The sequence below is a fragment of the Paramisgurnus dabryanus genome, chromosome 13, assembly GCF_030506205.2.
Source record: "Paramisgurnus dabryanus chromosome 13, PD_genome_1.1, whole genome shotgun sequence".
NCBI lineage: Eukaryota > Metazoa > Chordata > Actinopteri > Cypriniformes > Cobitidae > Paramisgurnus > Paramisgurnus dabryanus.
Window position 1 is genome coordinate 20051448 of NC_133349.1, and position 21277 is coordinate 20072724.

At 38.2% G+C, this 21277-nt stretch overlaps 3 protein-coding genes across 6 annotated transcripts; all 3 read left to right on the forward strand.

The window, feature by feature from the left end:
- Positions 1 to 2122: 2122 nt before the first annotated feature.
- ino80e (INO80 complex subunit E) lies at positions 2123 to 4643 on the forward strand. 2 transcript variants are annotated; one of them, XM_065261105.1, is made up of 8 exons: positions 2123 to 2500; positions 2588 to 2658; positions 2741 to 2793; positions 2878 to 2950; positions 3257 to 3374; positions 3632 to 3730; positions 3879 to 4087; positions 4542 to 4643. In XM_065261105.1, the coding sequence occupies exons 1-7, from the start codon at positions 2420 to 2422 to the stop codon at positions 4083 to 4085; spliced, it is 702 nt and encodes a 233-aa protein (XP_065117177.1). In that variant the 5' UTR covers positions 2123 to 2419; the 3' UTR covers positions 4086 to 4087; positions 4542 to 4643. The 2 variants fall into 2 exon arrangements, with proteins under 2 accessions (XP_065117177.1, XP_065117178.1); XM_065261106.1 differs by lacking the exon at positions 3632 to 3730.
- A 387-nt stretch (positions 4644 to 5030) lies between these two features.
- Positions 5031 to 7989, forward strand: LOC135727792 (uncharacterized). Of its 2 annotated transcripts, none has more exons than XM_065245816.2 (2): positions 5031 to 5511; positions 6188 to 7989. In XM_065245816.2, the coding sequence occupies exons 1-2, from the start codon at positions 5218 to 5220 to the stop codon at positions 7475 to 7477; spliced, it is 1584 nt and encodes a 527-aa protein (XP_065101888.2). In that variant the 5' UTR covers positions 5031 to 5217; the 3' UTR covers positions 7478 to 7989. The 2 variants fall into 2 exon arrangements, with proteins under 2 accessions (XP_065101888.2, XP_065101887.2); XM_065245815.2 differs by having other exon boundaries at positions 5037 to 5511; positions 6185 to 7989.
- Positions 7990 to 9048: 1059 nt separating this feature from the next.
- vars1 (valyl-tRNA synthetase 1) lies at positions 9049 to 20393 on the forward strand. Of its 2 annotated transcripts, none has more exons than XM_065245819.2 (31): positions 9049 to 9148; positions 9686 to 10030; positions 10134 to 10277; positions 10416 to 10611; positions 10709 to 10824; positions 10906 to 10981; positions 11074 to 11174; positions 11639 to 11766; positions 11959 to 12123; positions 12213 to 12294; positions 12418 to 12537; positions 13459 to 13567; positions 14017 to 14105; positions 14196 to 14286; positions 14417 to 14541; positions 14862 to 14965; positions 15385 to 15543; positions 15627 to 15717; positions 15979 to 16084; positions 16171 to 16241; positions 16387 to 16512; positions 16597 to 16701; positions 16783 to 16851; positions 16970 to 17048; positions 17389 to 17516; positions 18632 to 18787; positions 18876 to 19094; positions 19213 to 19324; positions 19489 to 19667; positions 19920 to 20069; positions 20193 to 20393. In XM_065245819.2, exons 2-31 carry the CDS (start codon positions 9686 to 9688, stop codon positions 20259 to 20261), a joined length of 3810 nt encoding a protein of 1269 aa, XP_065101891.2. In that variant the 5' UTR covers positions 9049 to 9148; the 3' UTR covers positions 20262 to 20393. The 2 variants fall into 2 exon arrangements, with proteins under 2 accessions (XP_065101891.2, XP_065101892.2); XM_065245820.2 differs by having other exon boundaries at positions 10416 to 10605.
- Positions 20394 to 21277: the final 884 nt, after the last annotated feature.

A 21277-nucleotide genomic window follows, 5' to 3' on the forward strand; every position in this document is an offset into this window, starting at 1 on the left:
ATAGAGAGGCTGAAGGTGACTTGCATTGATCTTACTAAACAATATTTGAGTTAAAATAAGTAATGATGACACAAGAAATTTGAGTTCATATTGTAAGACATCATGGAAGAAGAGCAGATGGGGGTATTGTGGTGTTCACAGTTGTCTCACTGCAGCGATTTATGGGAAGCAAGGGGAGAGGAGCTTCTATTTTTGTCTGCAACAAGAGTCAACGTCAGGGAACAGAGGCGGATTATTACAGGGAGAAGGATAGATAGAAGAGCCAATATGAGGTTTATATTTCACTGTGAGGGGTCTGCCATTGGGATTTTGTGTATATGTGTATAATCACAAACGGGAAAGAATAGGAGAGAAAGCAAGAGCGAGTGCACGAGTTTTGAGCAAACAGAGGAAAGATTATGTTTCATAAAGAGCAGTCTGTCTGGCAAAGATTTTTCAAATATTTCAATAGCAGAGGGCAGTGCAGTGTTGTATGACAAGAAAAAATCTTTTGTGAAAATGTCACCTCTCTTTCTCTCTCTCTCTCTCTCTCTCTCTCTCTCTCTCTCTCTCTCTCTCTCTCTCTCTCACTCTCACTCTCACTCTCTCAGCCTGTGCAATGTATTATTCATGGATCTGTCTTGAGCATCTGACTGCTTAGAGTGTAAAGGTATTTAAAGCACGGTATTTGCATACACCAGTGGCCGAAATCATAAGTGGACAGATGTCTTTGATTTTCATTCAAATATATTATTATAGATATATTAAAGATTTTGTAGCCATGTTATGCCTGGAGTGTTAGCTGATGACTGATGTCATTAAAAACAAGGGAGGAAGCACAAAATATGCTATAGTTTTAATTTCACTTTTGCAAAAAATAAAATAAATATATAAATAGCTTACACTAACCATGTTTTGTTATTTCTCAATTAAACTCCATTGAGCTATACTCCTAATATGTGGATACTTTTCTCAAACATGTAGAGTCAATAAAAGCAAATATTTTGCAAATATCCCTCCCAGACGTCACTTCTTGGCACTAGTTACATAGGTTGTCAAAATGTTGTAGATATTTCTTGATAAACTATTTAGTATACAGTTTATATAGTCTACAGTAAAAATGTTTAAAAAAATAATTGTTTAGAAACATTTAATATGCCAGTGTTTTAACCAAATTTAGTAAATGTACAGGGGTCTGTTAAGAAAAAATATAAACCATTTTCAATTTAATGTAAGTGTTGTATTTGGTAGTTAATATTTCTAATGGATTATATTGTGTCACCAACTAAATATGGGTGGTGTTGTTAATAAAAAAATCGGCAGATTTTTTTTATTAAGAGTTAAAAAAAGATATTTAGAACATTTCTAGTAAAGTTTACATATTTAACAAGTAAAATCAATATCGCACCATATACAAAACCAGTAGGAACACAGTAAGAAAAACTAATAACCAGCAGAAAGGAAAGAGAAAAAAGACAAAGAAAATAAAAAATAAAAATCAAGGTTAAACAAATATCTAGTAACAATAAAAGATCTCATCTTATATTTTTTTTAAGAATTACACTTCTTAGAATTAATAATTCTGAATGATTTGACTAAATGTTTAACTTCACATAAAATTCTACTAAAGTAGGTATTTTCTCAAAGAAAATTTTGCCATAAAAATTCAAAAGTTAACAGTAGCCTACATGATTTGCTTTGGTATTCAAAATAACAAACAACTTCCTTAATGCATAAATTACAGTTCAATTTAACTTTAAAGAAACAGTAGGAACTCAAATCACTTGATGAAACAATGTTTTTAAAAAGTTTTTTTTTATTAATGTCTTAAAACAATTTACAGAAAAGACAAAATATACAAAAAACCTCTACAGAAATAAAAAATAGACAGATTATCCATGTAAAGTTTCACAAGTAAAATAAGATAACAGAAAGATAAATAAATACGATAAGAAAAATTAAATAAATAAATAAATAAATATAAAAAATAACAAGTTGATATAGAAAAACATCATGCATCAGTGGTAGAAAAAGGCAGCCTAATATTTCAAAAATCTTTAATTTTTCTTGTTTTTTAAAAAAATATTTTTAAAAAGTTAACAAAGGATTAAAAGACTACATTTCCGGTGCGTATCACGTGGAAAGCGGAAGTAAACAGAGAGCACGTAGCAGACTAGCGGTGCTGGAATTGAAATGGATTTGTGCTCATTGCGTTGTTAAATATCATTTAATTTCGTTTTGCATTGCAGATTATAACATTAGTATTACCCTGCTCGGCATCTTCTTTGTTTAATACAACAAATGCGTGTTTTTATTTTGCTCGTCAATAGCATGTAGCGTTAGCCTGGCTAGAAAGACATCAGTAGGCTCTCTAAGCTGTCTCTTAAATATTAATGGACAAACCGTTTAGATCTATTCAAGTATATTTTATCTGTTAAAAATGAATGGTCAAGCTGAAGTAGAGGTTGATTACAAGAGAAAATACAAAAATCTTAAACGCAAATTGAAATTTCTTGTGTATGTAAGTATTGAATTTGTCCTCATTAGTCGTATTTCTACTTTTTAATACTGTGAGAATACTTGTAGTTACTACTGTCTGTCCGTTCAGGAGCAAGAGTGTTTTCAGGAGGAGCTAAGAAGAGCCCAGAGAAAGTTATTAAAGGTTTCTAGAGATAAAAGGTAAGCTTTTTTATTTCTGTAAATGTTATTTCTTTAATTAATACCACAAATTACGTCAACACATAACTTGTTTGTGTCACAGTTTTTTGTTGGACAGACTGTTACAGTATGAAAGAGTTGATGAAGAATCTTCAGGTAGGTTTACAGCTTTAATATCCTGAAGGTCTGTTTTATAATGTCTTTTGCTGTCCTGTGATCAGTGTTTTATCATGTTTGCAGACTCTGAAGCTACTGTGTCCTCTGACAGTGAAGGTGAAGGGGCCAGAGAGAGAGACAGAGAAGCCATAAAGAAGTGAGTCTAGCAAACTAGATCTTTTCTTTTGGATGTTGAGATCTCACAAGGCTTGTGATGTTTATACTTAATCTTTATCTTTAATCAAAGTAATGTGTGTTGATTAAATGTTTCATTGATATTTGCTTTTTAAATAGAGCAATGCTTACATTTTGTTATTGTAATCTATTGACCTTATCAAACTAATATTAACATCCATTATGGGGGGGGGGGGTCTGATGACAAGTGGTCAGTACTGAATAAGGGTGCAAATGCTGACCAGAGATAAAATAATAAATATAATACATTTATTTATCTGTCTTTTAGGAGGAGGAGTCCTGGGGTTCCTCTTGTCCCTTCGTCGTCATCTCCTCATCTCTCGCTCCTGTCTCGTTCCGGTGCGGTTCCGCTCCAATCGTCCGCTTCTGCACAGTACCTTAACACAGTGAGTGCTCCACACGCCTCCATGACTCCTCCGCATCTCATACATCCTGCATGGTTTTTAGTTACTCGCATTGTTTTGCATACTACTTTGTCCCCTGTTTATTTGTCATTCCATTCATTTTTTTCTCTTCTTTGTCTTTTTTTATCACATCACCTGATTTATGTGGATGCAAAACACTTGGGGCACTCTGGCCGCGTGTGGGAATGGTTGTTATTGTTTTATGGACGTATTGCGTATTTGTGATGGTGGCTGAGCAGTTACCTTTCCCTCCTGAGTATTTGGCTCCCTCTGCTGAGCGAGTGAAGAAAGAGAGAAAAACAAAACTGGGCAAACACAAGAAAGAAGGTTCAGGGAAGGTGAGAAAGGGATAGTGAGATATGTGGTCACTATCGCTACATGGTTTCGGACTGGTAGCATCATTTTCTTTAACCGGTTTGCTCCATATCATGCATTATACTTACTTCTAACATGCAGTCTTTCTAATAACTATTTTCTTTTTCACAGGTGGTTAGCCCGCTGACATCTAATTACCCAGCAGGCAGTGGTGCCGCTGGGGTTACGAGTGGGCCATTCAGCTGGGTCCCACAGCAGATGCTGAGTGAAGATGCAGTTGAGGAGGAGGGGGAAAGCGAGGGAGAGAGTGACAGAGGAGATGAGGAAAGAGGAGAGGGAGACGAGGCAGAGCTCGTCATTGACATACCAAATGAGTAAAGGTAATAGACACATACACTGTATTTTGATTCATCACAAAATTAGATCTGTATTATGTTGATTGAGACAGTCAGTTCTTTGCCTAACAGAAGATAATGGATACTGGTTGTTTTCTTACAAAAATGTTAAGTTGTGCATTACCTGTAAGTGGAGACAGAATTGTGCAATAAATACAGAGCTGTCAGTCAGTATCTAGAAAATGTGAAGGGGGGAAAGAGAGTTGGTGAACTGAGGTATGAGAGAAAAACAGACTGAGAGCCACACCCATTTTACCCAAGAGCACATAAATACTAGTTCAGACAAGTTGCTATGGGATCTTAAAACATGCACCCAAGCAAAACAACAGGCATATTGTTTTGACCTTCGAAGAAACAATGAACTGTAAAATATGTGTTTCTTTATATTTTTGAATAATTTATATATAAAGCAATTTAACAGTTTTTTTTCTTTTTACAGGTGCCAGATGACACTGCCAGCCAATCATTTCATCATTATAGTTTAAAGACCTTTTTCTATGTCCTTTGTTTGTCTGAGCAATATTAAATGTTAAAAATCTGAGCCTCTTGTGTGATGTCGTTTTTATTCACACTTAAATCATGTTCAATACAGTTTCTAAATTATTATACAAAGCCTCTATTTATATGATTTTATGAAAAACACAATTTATGACTGAACATTTCCTATCTTTGGCATGCAGACATTATCAGAATGTTTTCGTGGGCATGAAAACCGACTGAAGCTGTGAAGAATGGCCATATTTGTTGATTGTTTGTATGTGTGTGTGCGCGCATAAGGGAATGCTGACATGCCGGTAGTCATCAAGGCGTGTGAGAGGTGTGTGTACTGGTTTTTGTACATTATAGCAATACTGAGACAAGGTGTAGTCAAAAAGTGATTTAAAAGGGAGGGATGGATGAAAAAGAGCGAGAGAGAGAGAGATTGTGTGTGTGTGTATGAGAGAGAGAGAAAAGGGGAGGGATAAGAAAGGTGAGATTCTGGCCAGACTCATTCTGCACAGGGAAAGAGAGCGAGGAGGAGGAACAATTTAGTGGGGTCTTGTTTTGTGTAACTGCTAGTTCAGCACTGTTAGCTGCTTTAGCCGTCTCTGCTTTGATGTACTGAGGGGTTTGCCATGCCGTTTGCTTTACCTCGGCTCGCTGTGTGTTTGTATGCAGTACTTAATGTTGTTTTGGTCTGGGCAAACATACAAACGGTTCTTGATCCCGGGTTCTCTCACTGTAAGGAGTGCTTTTTCAAAGGCACACCTCCATCATCACTGTCTGAAGTGGGTTTGGAGCAGAGGTGTCACAGACAGCTGACCGGACGGCCTTTTGCGTCGGTTTATAACACTGGCTGCCAGACCACCGTCTATACAGCCCTTCATCTCAGCCAGGCTAATGGATGGGGCAGAGGAGAGCAGGATAAGGTGAGACAGTTTCATTTGACCTTCTGGCATGCTTTTATCCATTGGAGCTAAAACGCCTCATCATGCAGTCAGTTTTTGGCTCGGATGACAGACAATGATGTTAGCAATTCTAAGATAATGGGTTTAATTTATAGGGAGCACATTTACTGATAAAGTGAATGCGGTTTTAGATAAAAGTGTGTTGAAATGCATGAAAATGTAAATGATGAGGCACTAGTATTAAATAAGCATATGCACAAAACCGTGCATTTTTAATTAAAGTAATGTCTTGCTGAACAACATCCATTAGAGTTTTGCTGACATGGTAGTCAAGCGAAAGAGAAAAATCTCATTAAGCCTTTTACGGGTCATTGTTAATAGATGTGCACAAGTACAATAGACGCAAGTACAGCCCTTGTAAGGCAGCCTGATGTCTTAATGGTGCTATTCATTGAAACTCCTTAGAAACAGACTCGGACTGGTTGTTTCTTTCAGTCGCACCTCAAAACAAACATCTCATTCCTCTCTGTCAAGCACCGCCCTGAACTTTAAATATAATTATTTTAATGTCATCTATTGTTCTGTCTAATTTTATGAATTCCGTGTCAAAAAATACACTGGAATGTTTAAAATGTATACTTAAGCATGTAAATAAATAATGAGTAATTAAGTACCTGTCTCTTACATACATCAGCAGGATGCTGAAGGGCAGATCAATGAAGATTCCCCTGTGGCCATCCCAGCCCTCTACACAGAAACTATCGGTGAAACCCCATCTTCCTCGAATTCGCCTCTCTTGAAGTGGGACGCTCTGACAGCAGGGCTGATACGGAGCTCGGTCATACCGATGTGCTCAAAGACAAGTGGGGAAATATATGTGCAAAGTGGAGTGGGAAGATTTAATGAATGTGGGGGAAAAAAGTTGTGGTCAGCAGTGTGTTGTGCTGCTTCATATGAGAATGACAGGTTCAGTGTTGGGCTAGTTGAGGGTGGGGAAGTGAAGATAGTTAGCATTAAGGCGTTAGAGGAGCTGATAGGAGTTACAGGCCTGTTTTCGGGAGACTGTGGTGGGGAAGGAGATCACAGTTCAAAGTTCACATCACTTACAGAGCAGCTCAACAGCATCCAAACCTCCTCGTCTGAGGTGCAAAGTGAGACGGATGTAGCCAAAGAGACAGTACCGGAAACATCAGACTTAGAAAATGAGGAAGTGACATCACGGCATGTCAACAGTGAAGACCAAAGCTACACATCTTCCTTGGACTCAGAGACGGACCTTCAGGAGAGCACCAATGAGAGCTCAGAGTCTGTCGTATTATATGTTTTGTCTTCCACCGTCTCACTCCTTTACACTCCTTTCAGTCCAATCGTAAACAGAGTCATCAACTTTCCATTTCAGGTTGGATACGTTCTCAAGGAAGACCTGTGTGTTTTAGCTTCAGTACCTGTTGACAGCCTAACCCTAGTAAACAACCTGGGCTCAGGTGTGTCATCTGGGGTTTCACGTGTTTTTAACACCTTGTATGAGACCGGGGAGGTAACTACATGTTCGCTTTACTCATGTGTCAGTTTGCTGGTCAACAGTCTGCTGCTGGTGCTCCAGGAGGGATTCGTAGGCGTGGGCACACTGGTGTGGGATGTCCTATGTTTGATGATGGGCACAGTGTGTAATGGTTTTACGATCTGCAAGGTGGTGCTTGGGTCAATCTGTTACCAGATGCTAGACTACCTATATGCGTTATGCGCGGAATTGGGCCACCAGATGTCAACAGTGGGTTGTGGGATAGGAAAACTTACCTGGATAAGTGGAAAGGGTGTGGGCAATCTGCTTAAAATGGCGGCGTCTGTTGTATTTGGGGTGGTGGGGAATACAATAGAGAATGTGCAGGAAGCTTTTGAAGACAGCTGGGGGGGATCGTCTGTAGTGGAGTTACCGGAAATCCAGCCTCCACCAGACGTACATACACCTGAAGTAGCTGGTGAATAGATTTGTGTATGCTAATGTTTAACAACTGATTTGCTATGATATTATACTAAAATAGTGTCTTGCCAACAGCGCACCAAATATCATATAGCATGTGAATATGGATGAAACAACTTTACATGTTGCCTTAAAACAGACAAAAAGACATAAACTATAAAATACATAAACTAGTTTTTTAATTATTTTATAAAGGCTTTGTTTTGGGCTGCAGTATTATGAAATTACTAAAGATCTGTTGTGGATATGAAGGTGCTTTGGGGTGATTTATAACAAAGTTCAAGATGCTTCAATGTTTATGATGACATCTAAAATAAGATGATGTTATTGTTGTGAAATGTTTGTTATTTCATCTGAAATGTAAGCTCTGCGATGTGTCATGGTTTATATGATGCAATAAAAACCTTTGAGTTATGCAATCTGTATTGAATGATCTATTATACGTTTTTATTAAAAAGAGCAAGGTCCACTTCTGTGTGATATACTTGAATCTACAGTAGATCTGAATGAGATTTAAAAAAAAAAGGCAGACAAATATGAATTGAAACATCACATTTTACTCATCATTTACAATGGTACTACCAGTAATAAACATATCCAATATGGCAAAAAACGCATTTCTCTGGCCAAAAATATTTTATATATTTTAAATATATGATAAATGCATTTTGTAGAATGTTATGCTCAACTGAATATATTTTTTTATTTGGAAATATATTTAGTTTTAACCTTTATATGTCAGCATATATTTAAAATGCATTTCAAGGGTAAAATACATTTCTAATTTTACAACCCATATGCCTAAAATATTTTTAATATATGCTCAATACAAGTTAATTTTAAAAAGTATATTTTTGAAGTTAAAAATATATTAAATTTTAACCATTTTAAAACGTTATGTTTACAGGTTCATGAACAAAGTTTTTCTTCCAGTACGTGCAATGTGAATATATTTCCTTGGATTGAAATATATGGAGGGCTAAATATATTTTTAATGCTTTAAAATGTATTTACTTTTAAAACATATTTATAAATATACAAAAAATATCTATATATAAATATCTATATCTATCTATATCTATCTATCTATCTATCTATCTATCTATCTATCTATCTATCTATCTATCTATCTATCTATCTATCTATCTATCTATATATATAAAATAATATATATATATAATATATATATATTCCAAAATATATTTCAGCCAATATATTTTTGGCCATTTTTTGTACATTTTTAAATATATTTTATAATATATCTTTTTTAATATATTTTTAAAAATATAATTATAAGATAAGTCGCATCAAAATTGAATCATAGATTTCACGTTGATTTCAATCATGGCCTTAGTAAATCTGAAAGATATCAAGGTTGTATTTTCATAGAATATTCTTAACACAATTTTACTTAAAAATCAATAAATCACACAAAAAAATACTGTACGTAGATGTTTTTTTACAGATGTTTTTCACTGTTCTGATTTAAATGTGATGATAAAGTGAAGGACTTCTATTTAGTCACATCAGCATCAGAGCGCCCCTGCTGGTGACTCCGCTGTTGCAGGATTATTGCGTCAGACGGGGCTCTTACGACAGTTTATATAGCTTGACGGCAGCTCCTGAAGAAGTCACTTCATGCTGGATTTAGGCTGACGTTTCCCCTCTGTTTCCTAGGTGAGATATTAATATATTCATTGAGACTTTAGGTTTATTAATATATCAGGATAAGGAATTTTAAAAGAGACTATAACTTATATATTTTTCTAAACTTTACCGGCATGCATAGCTTATTTTATAGAGCATGTGTTTAGCCATTAGCTACTTTAGAAGTCTCCAGTCATAAGTCAAGCATTAATTTTAATGTAATTGTAAGGTAAATTATCAAAAGGTCACGTACCAGAGAGCATTAATAAAGTTAAGAATATTCCAACTGCTTTTATTTTTAATAATTTCTATATTTCATATTTTATTTTTATGGTATGATTACGAAAACGTCAAAATAGTGTGGTATAGAAAATGAAAGAAATATTAGTGTCTCGTTTGTCTTATTTGATCACGTGACATAGAGGAAAGTGCCCCAGTCTTGATCTGATAATACTTCTGTGTTCATCTGTCTATTTAAGAGATTGAGGGCTGATAAAGGTTCACACTGTACAACATTGCTGTGAATTATTGCTCTTGATCTAATGTTTTCTCTTAAAAAACCTCCAGATGGACACTCTTTACATCTCTCCCCACCCTGATGACTTCAGGAGTCTGTTGCCATTGATCGCTGCTGAGTACTGCCAATCTTCTCCAAGAGCAGTTCATGAGGAACCTCCAGCTGAGGTTGCCAAATCTCGTCCAGCACTGGTTTTGGCTGGTGCTGGTGGGACGGTGCTCACTGGTGCCAATGCTGTGAGCTGGTACCTGGCTGCAGCGGGTAAACGTACAGGCAGCGACAAGAAACAAGAAAGTCAGGTGTGGCAATGGCTGAGCTTCGCTGACAATGAGTTAACGCCTGTGGCTTGTGCTGTGACGTTCCCTCTGCTTGGGGTCATGGGAGTTGACAAGAAGGTGATTCTGTGTGTTTGTGCTTTAACATGATGTATACAGTATATTGTGTCCCTACTTCTGATGGAGCAGCAGTATCTTAATCCTAAATTACTTCTCTCTGTAGGTTCAGCAGAGTTCCCGGGCAGAGCTGCTACGTGTGCTTAAAGTTTTAGATAAGAACCTAGAAACACGAACGTTTCTGGTCGGGGAGGGCGTAACTCTGGCAGATATGGCTGTTGCTATGGCATCTCTGCTGCCGTTCAAATATGTGAGTGCACATGTATAACCAATTTAACCAGTTTAGTTGTGCTGGTTTGTATTAAATTCTTTAAGAATTGGTGTTAAATAATACGGTTAGCGTGAGAATGATTATAAGAAATCACAGTGTACCTTATTTCTCTAAAAGGCATTGGAACCTGCAGACAGGAAGTCATTGGTGAATGTGACCAGATGGTTTGAGACTTGCGTGAACCAGCCACAGTTCCTGAAGGTGTTGGGTAAAATCTCACTGTGTGAGAAAATGGGCCCAGTGACACCCAAACCCACCACAGCCACCAACACCAGTGCCAACCTTGATGCATCCAGCAATGCACCTGGTAATGGTAAGAATTTGTGTGTGTAAAAAATCTGTGTGTGTAATTGCATCAAATCAATCTCTGATTGATTTGTGTTCATTTGTTGTTTGCTTGTTACTCTCAGGTCCTCCCAAAACGGAGGCTCAGCTGAAGAAAGAGGCCAAGAAGCGTGAAAAGTTAGAGAAGTTTCAACAGAAGAAGGATATGGAAGAGAAAAAGAAGCAGCAACCTCAGACAGAAGTAGAGAGATACTCTCATTTACTGAAGATAAAATAAAATAAAAATGTTTGTCATGCTTCTTATTCTTTTTTTCTCAAATAGAAAAAAGCCAAACCTGAGAAGAAGGAATTGGGTGTGATCTCCTACAACATCCCCACTCCACCCGGAGAGAAAAAAGGTGTGTGTCGGTTGTTTATTTTGTCAGTTTCCTTTGTTTCGAGGTTCCTTGATGCATAGCTGATTATTTTGCATGATCTTTAATGTGTTTAGATGTCTTAAGTCCTCTACCTGATTCATACAGTCCTCAGTATGTGGAAGCTGCCTGGTACCCCTGGTGGGAGAAACAGGGTTTCTTTAAGCCTGAATATGGGGTATGACAAAAATCTATTAAATATTTATCTAGATTTGCCTTAATACAGTAAACACTATACACCCTGCCAATCAAAAGTTTAGGTTCATTTCATTCATGTTTCACATTATTTTGAAATATTTTGAAGAGTACTTAAATGTTTAAATTAGTTTAATCGATTGAATAAAATTTTATTTACAAGAAATAAAAAAGTTTTTGAAAAAGGATTACCAAACAATAAAGAAAATGCAGCCAATAAGAGCCTGGCATATATTTTAAAAAGCATCTCTATGACCTCAAGATGCTGATTAATAAAATGCAAAATATTTTTTTTTCTATGCCAATTTTTTGTTAACATGGTTAACTTTTATTATGCATGTTATTTCATTGTCATGAGTCTACTATTATTTTAAAATGTGAAAAAATATAAGTTGGCCTTTGAATGTTTTATGTACATACAATTGTTTCTCTCCTATAATTAACCAGAGGAAGAGCGTAAGTGAGCCCAACTCGCGTGGAGTGTTTATGATGTGTATTCCCCCACCCAATGTGACCGGATCCCTGCACCTTGGCCATGCCTTAACCAATGCTATTCAGGACACCTTGACCAGATGGTAACTAGTCATGATTATTATGAATAATTAACATGCTTGTTATACAATTTTAGCAGGTACAGTAATAACAGTGTTATACTTATAGTAATTACATTAAGACATTACATTACATAACATAACAAGACCAGATGTAAATTATATGTCATAAATAATGCATGACTGAAGCTGTGTGTTTGCTGTATGATGATGCAGGCACAGGATGAGAGGAGAGACCACACTGTGGAACCCTGGCTGTGATCATGCTGGTATCGCCACACAGGTGGTGGTGGAGAAGAAACTGATGAGAGAGAGACAGATGAGCAGACATGACCTCGGGAGAGAGAACTTCATCCAGGAGGTCTGGAAGTGGAAGAATGAGTGAGTATGAGAAGAGAAGGAAAGGATGTTGATGGATTATTCAGCTTAAAGTAAACGAAAAATGTTTCCTTCTTTTTGGTATTGAACAGAAAGGGAGATCGTATCTACCACCAGCTGAGGAAGCTGGGCTCCTCTCTAGACTGGGACAGAGCTTGTTTCACCATGGATACTGTAAGTACTTTGCATAAAACCCAAAGAGATGCACTGTTGGCAATCATTATGTAGTCAGTTTATTCATTTTTTAGTGATGAAAGCTGGCTGTCTTTAATCGTGTGTAACACTGTCTGCGTGCAGAAACTGTCATTTGCAGTCCAGGAGGCTTTTATACGCATGCACGAGGAGGGCGTGATCTACAGAAGCAAGAGACTGGTCAACTGGTCGTGCACTCTCAACTCGGCCATCTCTGACATAGAGGTACATTTCTATCTGAGCTTTCTTTAAAGGGGACATATCATGAAAATTTAACTTTTTCCATGTTTAAGTGCTATAATCGGGTCCCAAGTGCTTCTATCAACGTAGAAAATGTGAAAAAGTTTAACCCAGTAACTTAGTTTTGGGAAACCATGATCTGCAAGCATGTGAAAAAATAGGTGATAGAAATTTGGCTCCCCCTGTGATGTCAGAAGGGGATAATACCGCCCCTTAATCTGCACTATCCAACCACAACACTGCCATTTAGTGCAGAGATCAGCTCATTTGCATTTAAAGGGACACAACCAAAAGCAGCAGATTTTTGCTCACACCTACAAATTGGCAATTTTAACATGTTATAATAAATTATGTATATGATATTTTCAGCTAAAACTTCACATATGTACTCTGGGGACACCAAAGATTTATTTGTCATCTTAAAAAAGTCTTGTGAAATGTCCTCTTCAACATCAGTTGTTTGAGTCAAAGTTCGGAAGTTATTTTCAAGTGACGAGAACCAGAAAGGCGTAAGTGACATTTTGGGTGAAATTGAGATGTATATAACTAATGAAATCTCTTGATGAGCTGCCAAAGGGACACACATGAATACATAATCATTTTGGAGCTATGAAAGTTTGAAATTAGTACACCAAACCATGGTAATTATTTTGTGTTGCCTGTCATGTATATCACTTACACCCCTCTGGTTCTCACTGCTCGTTTTGCAGTTTTCAGACCCATGTGAAATGAGAGTCAACGTTTATAGTCACAGTTATTTCATCATGAAGATGACAGAATTTTAATGGGGCCATTCATATGTAAAAGTGGAGATGGCAGAAATAGCACCTTCTTCAGAGTTTTTATGATTTTGATATTTTAACTTTTTTGGGTCTGATGAGCTTTACATACCGTTTTATGTTCCAGGTGGATAAAAAGGAGCTGACAGGGCGGACTCTTCTTCCTGTGCCGGGATATAAGGAGAAGGTTGAATTTGGAGTGCTGGTGTCTTTCGCGTATAAAATTGAAGGAACAGGTGAGTGAGATCATATCCATACAAGACATTTTCACAACCATTTGGATTGCTTTATCAGTTAAGCTACAGGAACACTTAAAGGGATACTTCACCGATTTAGCATTCAGCTTTGTATCTGTAGAAACCCGGCAGTATTACTGAATGACCATGTTTCCCTCCCTCATTTCCCCCTGAGAGGAGAGATATCTGCATTTTGGTTCTGCAAAAAAGTCCTCCGATGATGTAATATGACGATTTTTGCATCATCGGAGGACTTTTTTGCAGAACCAAAATGCAGATATCTCTCCTCTAAGGGGGAAATGATGGAGGGAAACATGGTCATTCAGTAATACTGCCGGGTTTCTACAGATACAAAGCTGAATGCTAAATCGGTGAAGTATCCCTTTAAGACTAAATTCTTTAGTGCAGAAATATGATGATTTTAATTAAACAATGATGTTCTCTCACAGATGAGGAGGTTGTGGTGGCCACCACACGTATTGAAACCATGCTTGGAGATACAGCTGTGGCTGTACACCCTAATGACCCCAGATATCAGGTGATACCAAACTTTCCTCTGTAAAGGTTCTGTGTGTCTCGTTGTACGATAAAGATTAACTGACTGAAACATTGAACTCTGTCTGTCCAGCATCTCAAAGGCAAGATGGTTGTTCATCCATTCTCTGATAGAAAGATGCCGGTGGTGTTTGATGACTTTGTGGATATGAACTTTGGAACAGGTAATAATCGGATATTAAGTCTCTTCTGAACAGTAGGATTGAGAAATGCAAAAGATCTGCATCCTACAGTTTTAATATTTCTAATTAGGAATGTGCGTGTAAGGGTTTAAATGACAGTTTTGTTGTACAGGTGCGGTGAAAATCACTCCTGCCCATGACCATAATGATTATGAGGTCGGAGAGAGACATAAACTTCCTTTCATCAACATCCTGGATGAAAATGGCCTCCTCATCAATGTCCCTCCTCCATTCCTGGTACACACACACATATACTTGAATATAAAGTCCTGTTTACAGTTGTATTAATGTCTCGGATTGTCCAATCTCACTGAAAATTTAGACCACGTTGAATGTAGTATTGTACCCTGTTCGCACCAATGTTAGTGCTAACCACTTGCGATCAGATCACCTGAGATGTTAATTCAATAGTGTAAGAAAAATCTAAGCTCATTATGAATCTGTAGTTAATCTGACTTATACCAGAATAAACAATATTTCACATAGTTGATGAACTGTGGGCCTTATTCCAGACTAACAGGATTATATATGAATGATCTGTTGCTGCGGTCTTTTAGGGAATGAAGCGTTTCGAGGCGAGGAAAGCTGTGCTTCAGGCTCTGAAAGACAAAGGCCAGTTTAAGGAGGTCAAAGACAATCCTATGGTGGTGCCTGTGTGCAGGTTAGACACAAACTCTCATTCTTAAGGGGATAGTTCACCCAAAAATGAAAATAACGTCATTAATGACTCGTTCCAAACTCGTAAGACTTCCGTTCATCTTTGTAAACACAGTTTAAGGTGTTTTAGATTTAGTTCGAGAGCTTTCTGACCATCCATTAAAAATATATGTACAGTATTACTGTCCATGTCCAGAAAGGTAAAAAACGAGTCTTACGAGTTTGGAACGACATGTGGGTGAGTGATAAATGACATACATTTTTGGGTGAACTATCCCTTTAATGTATGCTGTTGGTTGAACAGATTGCCCTGACCCAAACTCATGCCATTGGTTAAACTTATCTTACAATTTCTGGTCTGATCAGACACAGAGAGAAATGTCCTGAAAGCACAAAAGGAGTAAATGTGTGTGTTTTTCTCAGCCGTTCTAAGGACATAGTGGAGCCCTTGTTGAAGCCCCAGTGGTACGTGGACTGCAGGGAAATGGGCAAGCAGGCCGCAGATGTCGTCAGAAGTGGAGAACTGAAGATCATCCCCGACCACCACCTCAAGACCTGGTTCAACTGGATGGACAACATCAGGTGACCCATCTATCTTCAGCTGACCTTCTCTCTCCTTGGGTTTGTGGCTTGTGTGTGGTAACAGGGATGTTTTTGGATTTCAGGGACTGGTGCATCTCACGGCAGCTGTGGTGGGGTCACAGGATACCAGCGTACTTCGTAACTGTGAACGATTCATCTGTCAAACCAGGCGAGGTGAGTCGAGATAAAGTCTTTTTAAGGAAATCGCGTCACTGTCCCACCAAGACCTGTCAATCCCTCTCTTAGAGGATTCCATTATTTAACGGTTGGCGATTGGCTCTCTCTACTTGGAGGCAGGACTAGAGCACTGTTGCGATTTCCCACCTTTCATCTTTGGTCGAGATGCCCAGACAGATGTAGAGCTGACTCAGTTGTCAACGTATGACCCGGATACACTAGGATAGTCGGAATTAAGATGTTTCTGTGTGTGTTCAGGATGTGGATGGACATTACTGGGTCAGCGGGAGAACAGAAGAGGAAGCCAGAGATAAAGCAGCCAAACGCTTTAATGTGACTGCAGACAAAATCTCTCTCCGTCAGGGTGGGAATCTCACAGACACAGACTTCATATCTCCTCCTCGTGCATATCAAATATTGATTTTTTTTGTCTGTTGGGGTGCGTTTTAGATGAAGATGTGCTGGACACTTGGTTCTCTTCAGGGATCTTCCCATTCTCCATCTTTGGCTGGCCCAATGAGGTCAGACATTAATTTACACACACTTATCCAGTGTCATGCATGTAGGCTACATTGACTGACTGAATTCAGTGTAATTTCCTGTTCTGCAAATTATACGACCTCTGAAAAACTTTTTTTATTTTTAATACATACGTTTGTCTTGTAGTCAGAAGACCTGAGAGTGTTTTACCCTGGTACTCTTTTGGAGACCGGCCATGATATCCTCTTCTTCTGGGTGGCTCGTATGGTCATGATGGGTCTCAAACTCACAGGAAAACTTCCTTTCAAAGAGGTGGGTGTGTAGATCTTTAGCATTTCTAGGAGTTTTTGCAGCTTCAAACAGATCAGTGAATCAAGTGTAATGTTACATTGTCAGGTGTATCTGCATGCAGTGGTACGGGATGCACATGGCAGGAAAATGAGCAAGTCTCTGGGTAACGTCATTGATCCTTTGGACGTCATCACTGGCATCTCAGTGGAGGTACAGTAGTGCACACCCAGATCTAACATTTATGCTTTTATTGTGTGAAAATTAACAGTGTGTGTGTGTTTGTATGTGTAGGGTCTTCATGCTCAGCTGACAGACAGTAATCTTGATCCACTGGAAATTGAAAAAGCCAAACAAGGACAGGTACATGAAATCTCTTCTGTTATGGCACCATGGGGTAGTAGACACCAACTTGCCGCCAATTCCTAGTACCACAGTAATACAGCTTGTAAAATATTTTGTGTTTTTGTGTATTCTGCAGAAATCTGACTATCCCAATGGAATTCCAGAATGTGGCACTGATGCGCTCAGATTTGCTCTGTGTGCTTACACAAGTCAAGGTAAAAACGGCAATAACCAAAAGCCTATCTTCTTCTTCATTGATCTGATTAGTCTGTAACTGTTAAGGCAACAAATAGGGGCGGTTTCCCAGACAGGGATTAGACTAGTCCTAGACTAAAATAAATGTAAGATCTGTCCAAACTGAAAACAGCTTGCACTGACATATCTTAAAATACATCAGTGGCCTTTGTTTTGCCTGTAATGCACGCCAGTAATGTTTTTAGTAAGGCATATTTGTTAAAACTAGTTATATTTCCTAATTAAATTAAGGCCTAGTTCTCTCTCTGGGAAACCACTCCATAGCGTTCCTCTGATTAGGTATTATTTTTTTTCTCTTAGGCAGAGATATTAATCTGGATGTAAACAGGATTCTGGGATACAGGCATTTCTGTAATAAGCTGTGGAATGCTGTGAAGTTTGCCATGAGGACTCTGGGAGAGGCGTTTGTGCCCTGGGAAAAAGCTCAGGTGAGAGAGACAAACAGCAGAAATAGACAGACAGAAGGAGGATGATGGTGATGGGTGGATGTATAGATGGTTTCAGCGTTAACAACATAAACAGCCTTTGTGGCCCAAACTTAACTTCCGGTAGACTTCTGAATGAATCAATAACAACAAACTCTCTACAGCAAATCATTTATGATAACAAGCTTAATAAATAAAAAGTAAATTAACTTAATTCAAGTGTATCAGCTATATCACCGAGCTAACTTTACTGTGTAAAATTAATGTATACAATGTTAGCTACAGATTGGCTGCCAAACCGTCCTTCACACAGGGGTGATCCAAGGTCGCCATTTGCCCTCGTCTTTGTCGAAAATAATTTTTTTAAGTTTTTCTAAAGTATTTGTTCCAGAGGTCACTTTACCCACTAGCCAGACCATTAAACAAAAACAGACTGGAAGATAACTTCGGTCCAGATGCGTAACAGTGACAACATGTGTGCATCCGATGTAGGGATGGGCACGAGTAATCGATTGACATCTCGACAGTACTCGAATGTGGCATCGGCGATTAACCACGAAAACTATGACCATGTGGGTTTATTTATTTATTATAGATGCATGTGTTATAATACATTTATGTTGTATCAATGCTTAATATTATGTACAGTGTGTCATATAGAAATCGCTTCCGTTTGTATTTATTAACCCTTTAGTTTCACTTCATCAAGCAGCTTTTCCTGTTAAAAACATTTAATTTTCCGAAAATCTAGTATGTATTCATTTTTCTGTCATAGTTTCTTCAAAATTAAGTTTTATTTGAGTTTTTTTATAAAAATATTTTATTTTCACCACTCCTTTTGATTGCCCCACCCCCAGTTAATCGAGTACTCATTTTTCAGACCTATGGACTTATCGAAATGAAAAAAAATGACATAAATGCACATCTAAAAGGACGTGACTTTACAAAACATAACTGTGTGATAGAGTTGTGCCGATGGTTCATACTATTGTGTATCGGCGATCTCACAATGGGGCATATCGTCCAAGAATACTGTGTGACTGTATGTATGGCATTATATTGCGTATGTTTTTTTGGATGGAGTGCCCATCTGTATCTAAATGTTTGATGTTTTTCAGCTGTGTGGCAGTGAGAACGTGTCTGATCGCTGGATTTTGTCCCGGCTGTGTGCGGCGGTAGCTTTGTGTGATGCTGGATTCCAGGCCTACGATTTTCCTGCTATCACAACTGCCATCTACAATTTCTGGCTCTATGAGCTCTGTGACGTCTACCTGGTAATATATATGGCACACCATATCATTTTTATAAGGTTTTTATAAGGTTATCGCAGCCATTAATTATAACTTCTTTAACTTTATGTAGGAGAGTGTGAAGCCAGTGATGAGTAAAACCGATCCAGAGGGACAGAAGGAGGCAGACATCTGCAGGCAGACTCTCTATACCTGTCTAGATGTGGGGCTCCGCCTACTTTCTCCTATCATGCCATTTGTTACAGAGGAACTTTATCAGAGGTTGCCAAGGAGGCGACCTCAGGACAGCCCTCTCAGCATCTGTGTCACATCCTATCCAGACACTACAGAGGTGAGTCACATAGGGGGATAGATTATATCCTCAATGAGGTGCTGGTAACTGAACGTAGGTATGTAGGTTTGAACCCTCACAGTCAATGATCAACACCATTGTGTTTTTGTGGTTGCAGTTCTGTTGGCACAGTGAGGAGATCGACCGTCAGATGGAGTTTGTCATGTCTGTGGTCAGAACCATCCGATCGCTCCGGGCCGATTACAACCTGACCAAAACTCGTGCTGACTGTGAGAAACTACACTACAGTACACACAACTCACTGATCATAACAGAATAAACAGCATCCCTAACACTGACATAACCTAACATATTAACCACAGTCACAATACCTACAAGTTTTAACACTAGTTTTACTTAGACACTTCTTTCTTTTCATTCTGGTTATCTACAGGTTATCTGCAGTGCATAGACTCTGATACAGCTGCTCTGGTCCAGAAATACAGCCTGCAGATCCAGACCCTGTCTTACTCTCAAGCCATTCACCCAGTTGTAGGAGGCGACGGCACTATCCCACAAGGCTGTGCGGTGGCCATCGCCTCAGACAAATGCACTGTTCACCTCATGCTAAAGGTAAAAAAATCTTACCATTGTAGATTTTAATTCTAGCTGTTACAAACAAACATTTACCAAAATGCAAAAATAACTTTAAATAGGAGATGCAGTTAATTTAAATACACTTCTCTAAAAATAATATTGGCACACTTTCAACAGCCAGTTGTTTGGCTTGATGTCAAGAAATTAATTGAGCTTTCTTACAGTCACATTTTAATGAGCTTTCTTTGTGTTGGTTTTTGAATCCATTATACTGTTTCTCCCGATCAGGGTTTGATTGACTTAGAAAAGGAGGTCACTAAACTAACAGCGAAGAGAGGAGAGCTGGAGAAACAGATGGAGAAACTGAAGGAGAAGATGGCTAAGAACGACTACAAGGACAAAGTCCCTGTAAAAGTGCAGGAGGCAGATGCTGAGAAGGTGAGCAGGATGGAGGAAAGCAATTTGTCTGAGAGGGGATGGTCTTAAATTACAGTTGTCTGCAGTTGTTATTTACCAGAAAAGTCTGAGGAAAAGTTTTTTAAAGAATTTTTTTTTTTACAGCTGAGGCAGAATGAGACCGAACTACAGAAAGTGAAGGAAGCCATTGAAAACTTCAGCAAGATGATGTGACGCACCTCGACTTTCATTTGCTCTCTTTAACTTACAAACTTTTACATTCAGATCATTTTGTTTAATGTATGTGTCGGCTCAGTCTACTGAAAAATAATATGGGAAACTTGAATAAACATCAGCTTAAGATTATGTGTTGTGAAATTTCTATTTAATATGAAAGTGTTGTCATACAGGTCATCAGTGGTAACTCTTGATGCAAGGCGTGTCTGAAGCTTGGCCCTGACGCGATCGTCATAGTGACAATTGGCAATCACAGTGGACCACAAAGCAACACAAAAAGCCGGTTTGGTTGCAATACCGATTGCTGGATTAGCTTTAGTGTTACCCATTGCAATAATTAATCTTTCCTCCATTTTCATGCTCCTCTGATCTAGCATAAATGTTATTGGCTAGCATCTGCACTAGGTTATTTACATAAGGCGATCTGATTTGCTGATACCTGTGTTGGAGCTTGTAAAGTTAAGAAATTTAAACTTCTGCAATGAGCAACGCTAGTGATGCGATGCCGACGAACCACAATTCAGTTTGGTAATGCGTGACTTCACCCATTCAAAATAAACAAGAAACGTTAAAGGAAAACACCACCGTTTTTCAATATTTTACTATTTTCTTACCTCAACATAGACGAATAGATACATACCTATCTTTTTTCAGTGCGTGCACTTTTAATCTTTGTACAGCACGTCGTGAATGTGTTAGCATTTAGCCTAGCCGCATTCATTCCTTAAGAACCAAACAGGGATGAATTTAGAAGCCACCAAACACTGTTCAACCATGTTTTTCCTGTTTAAAGACCGTTACACGAGTAGTTACATGAGTAGGTATGGTGGCACAAAATAAAACGTGATTTTTTTAAGCAGATAAACAACGAGAACTATATTGTATGGCAGAAGAGCACTTAGTTTGCAGCACTTCGGCCACAGTAATATTAATGGAAGTAAACTAAATGCTCTTCTGTCATGGAAGTGTTTGGTGGCTTCTAAATCCATCCCTGTTTGGATCCTAAGGAATAA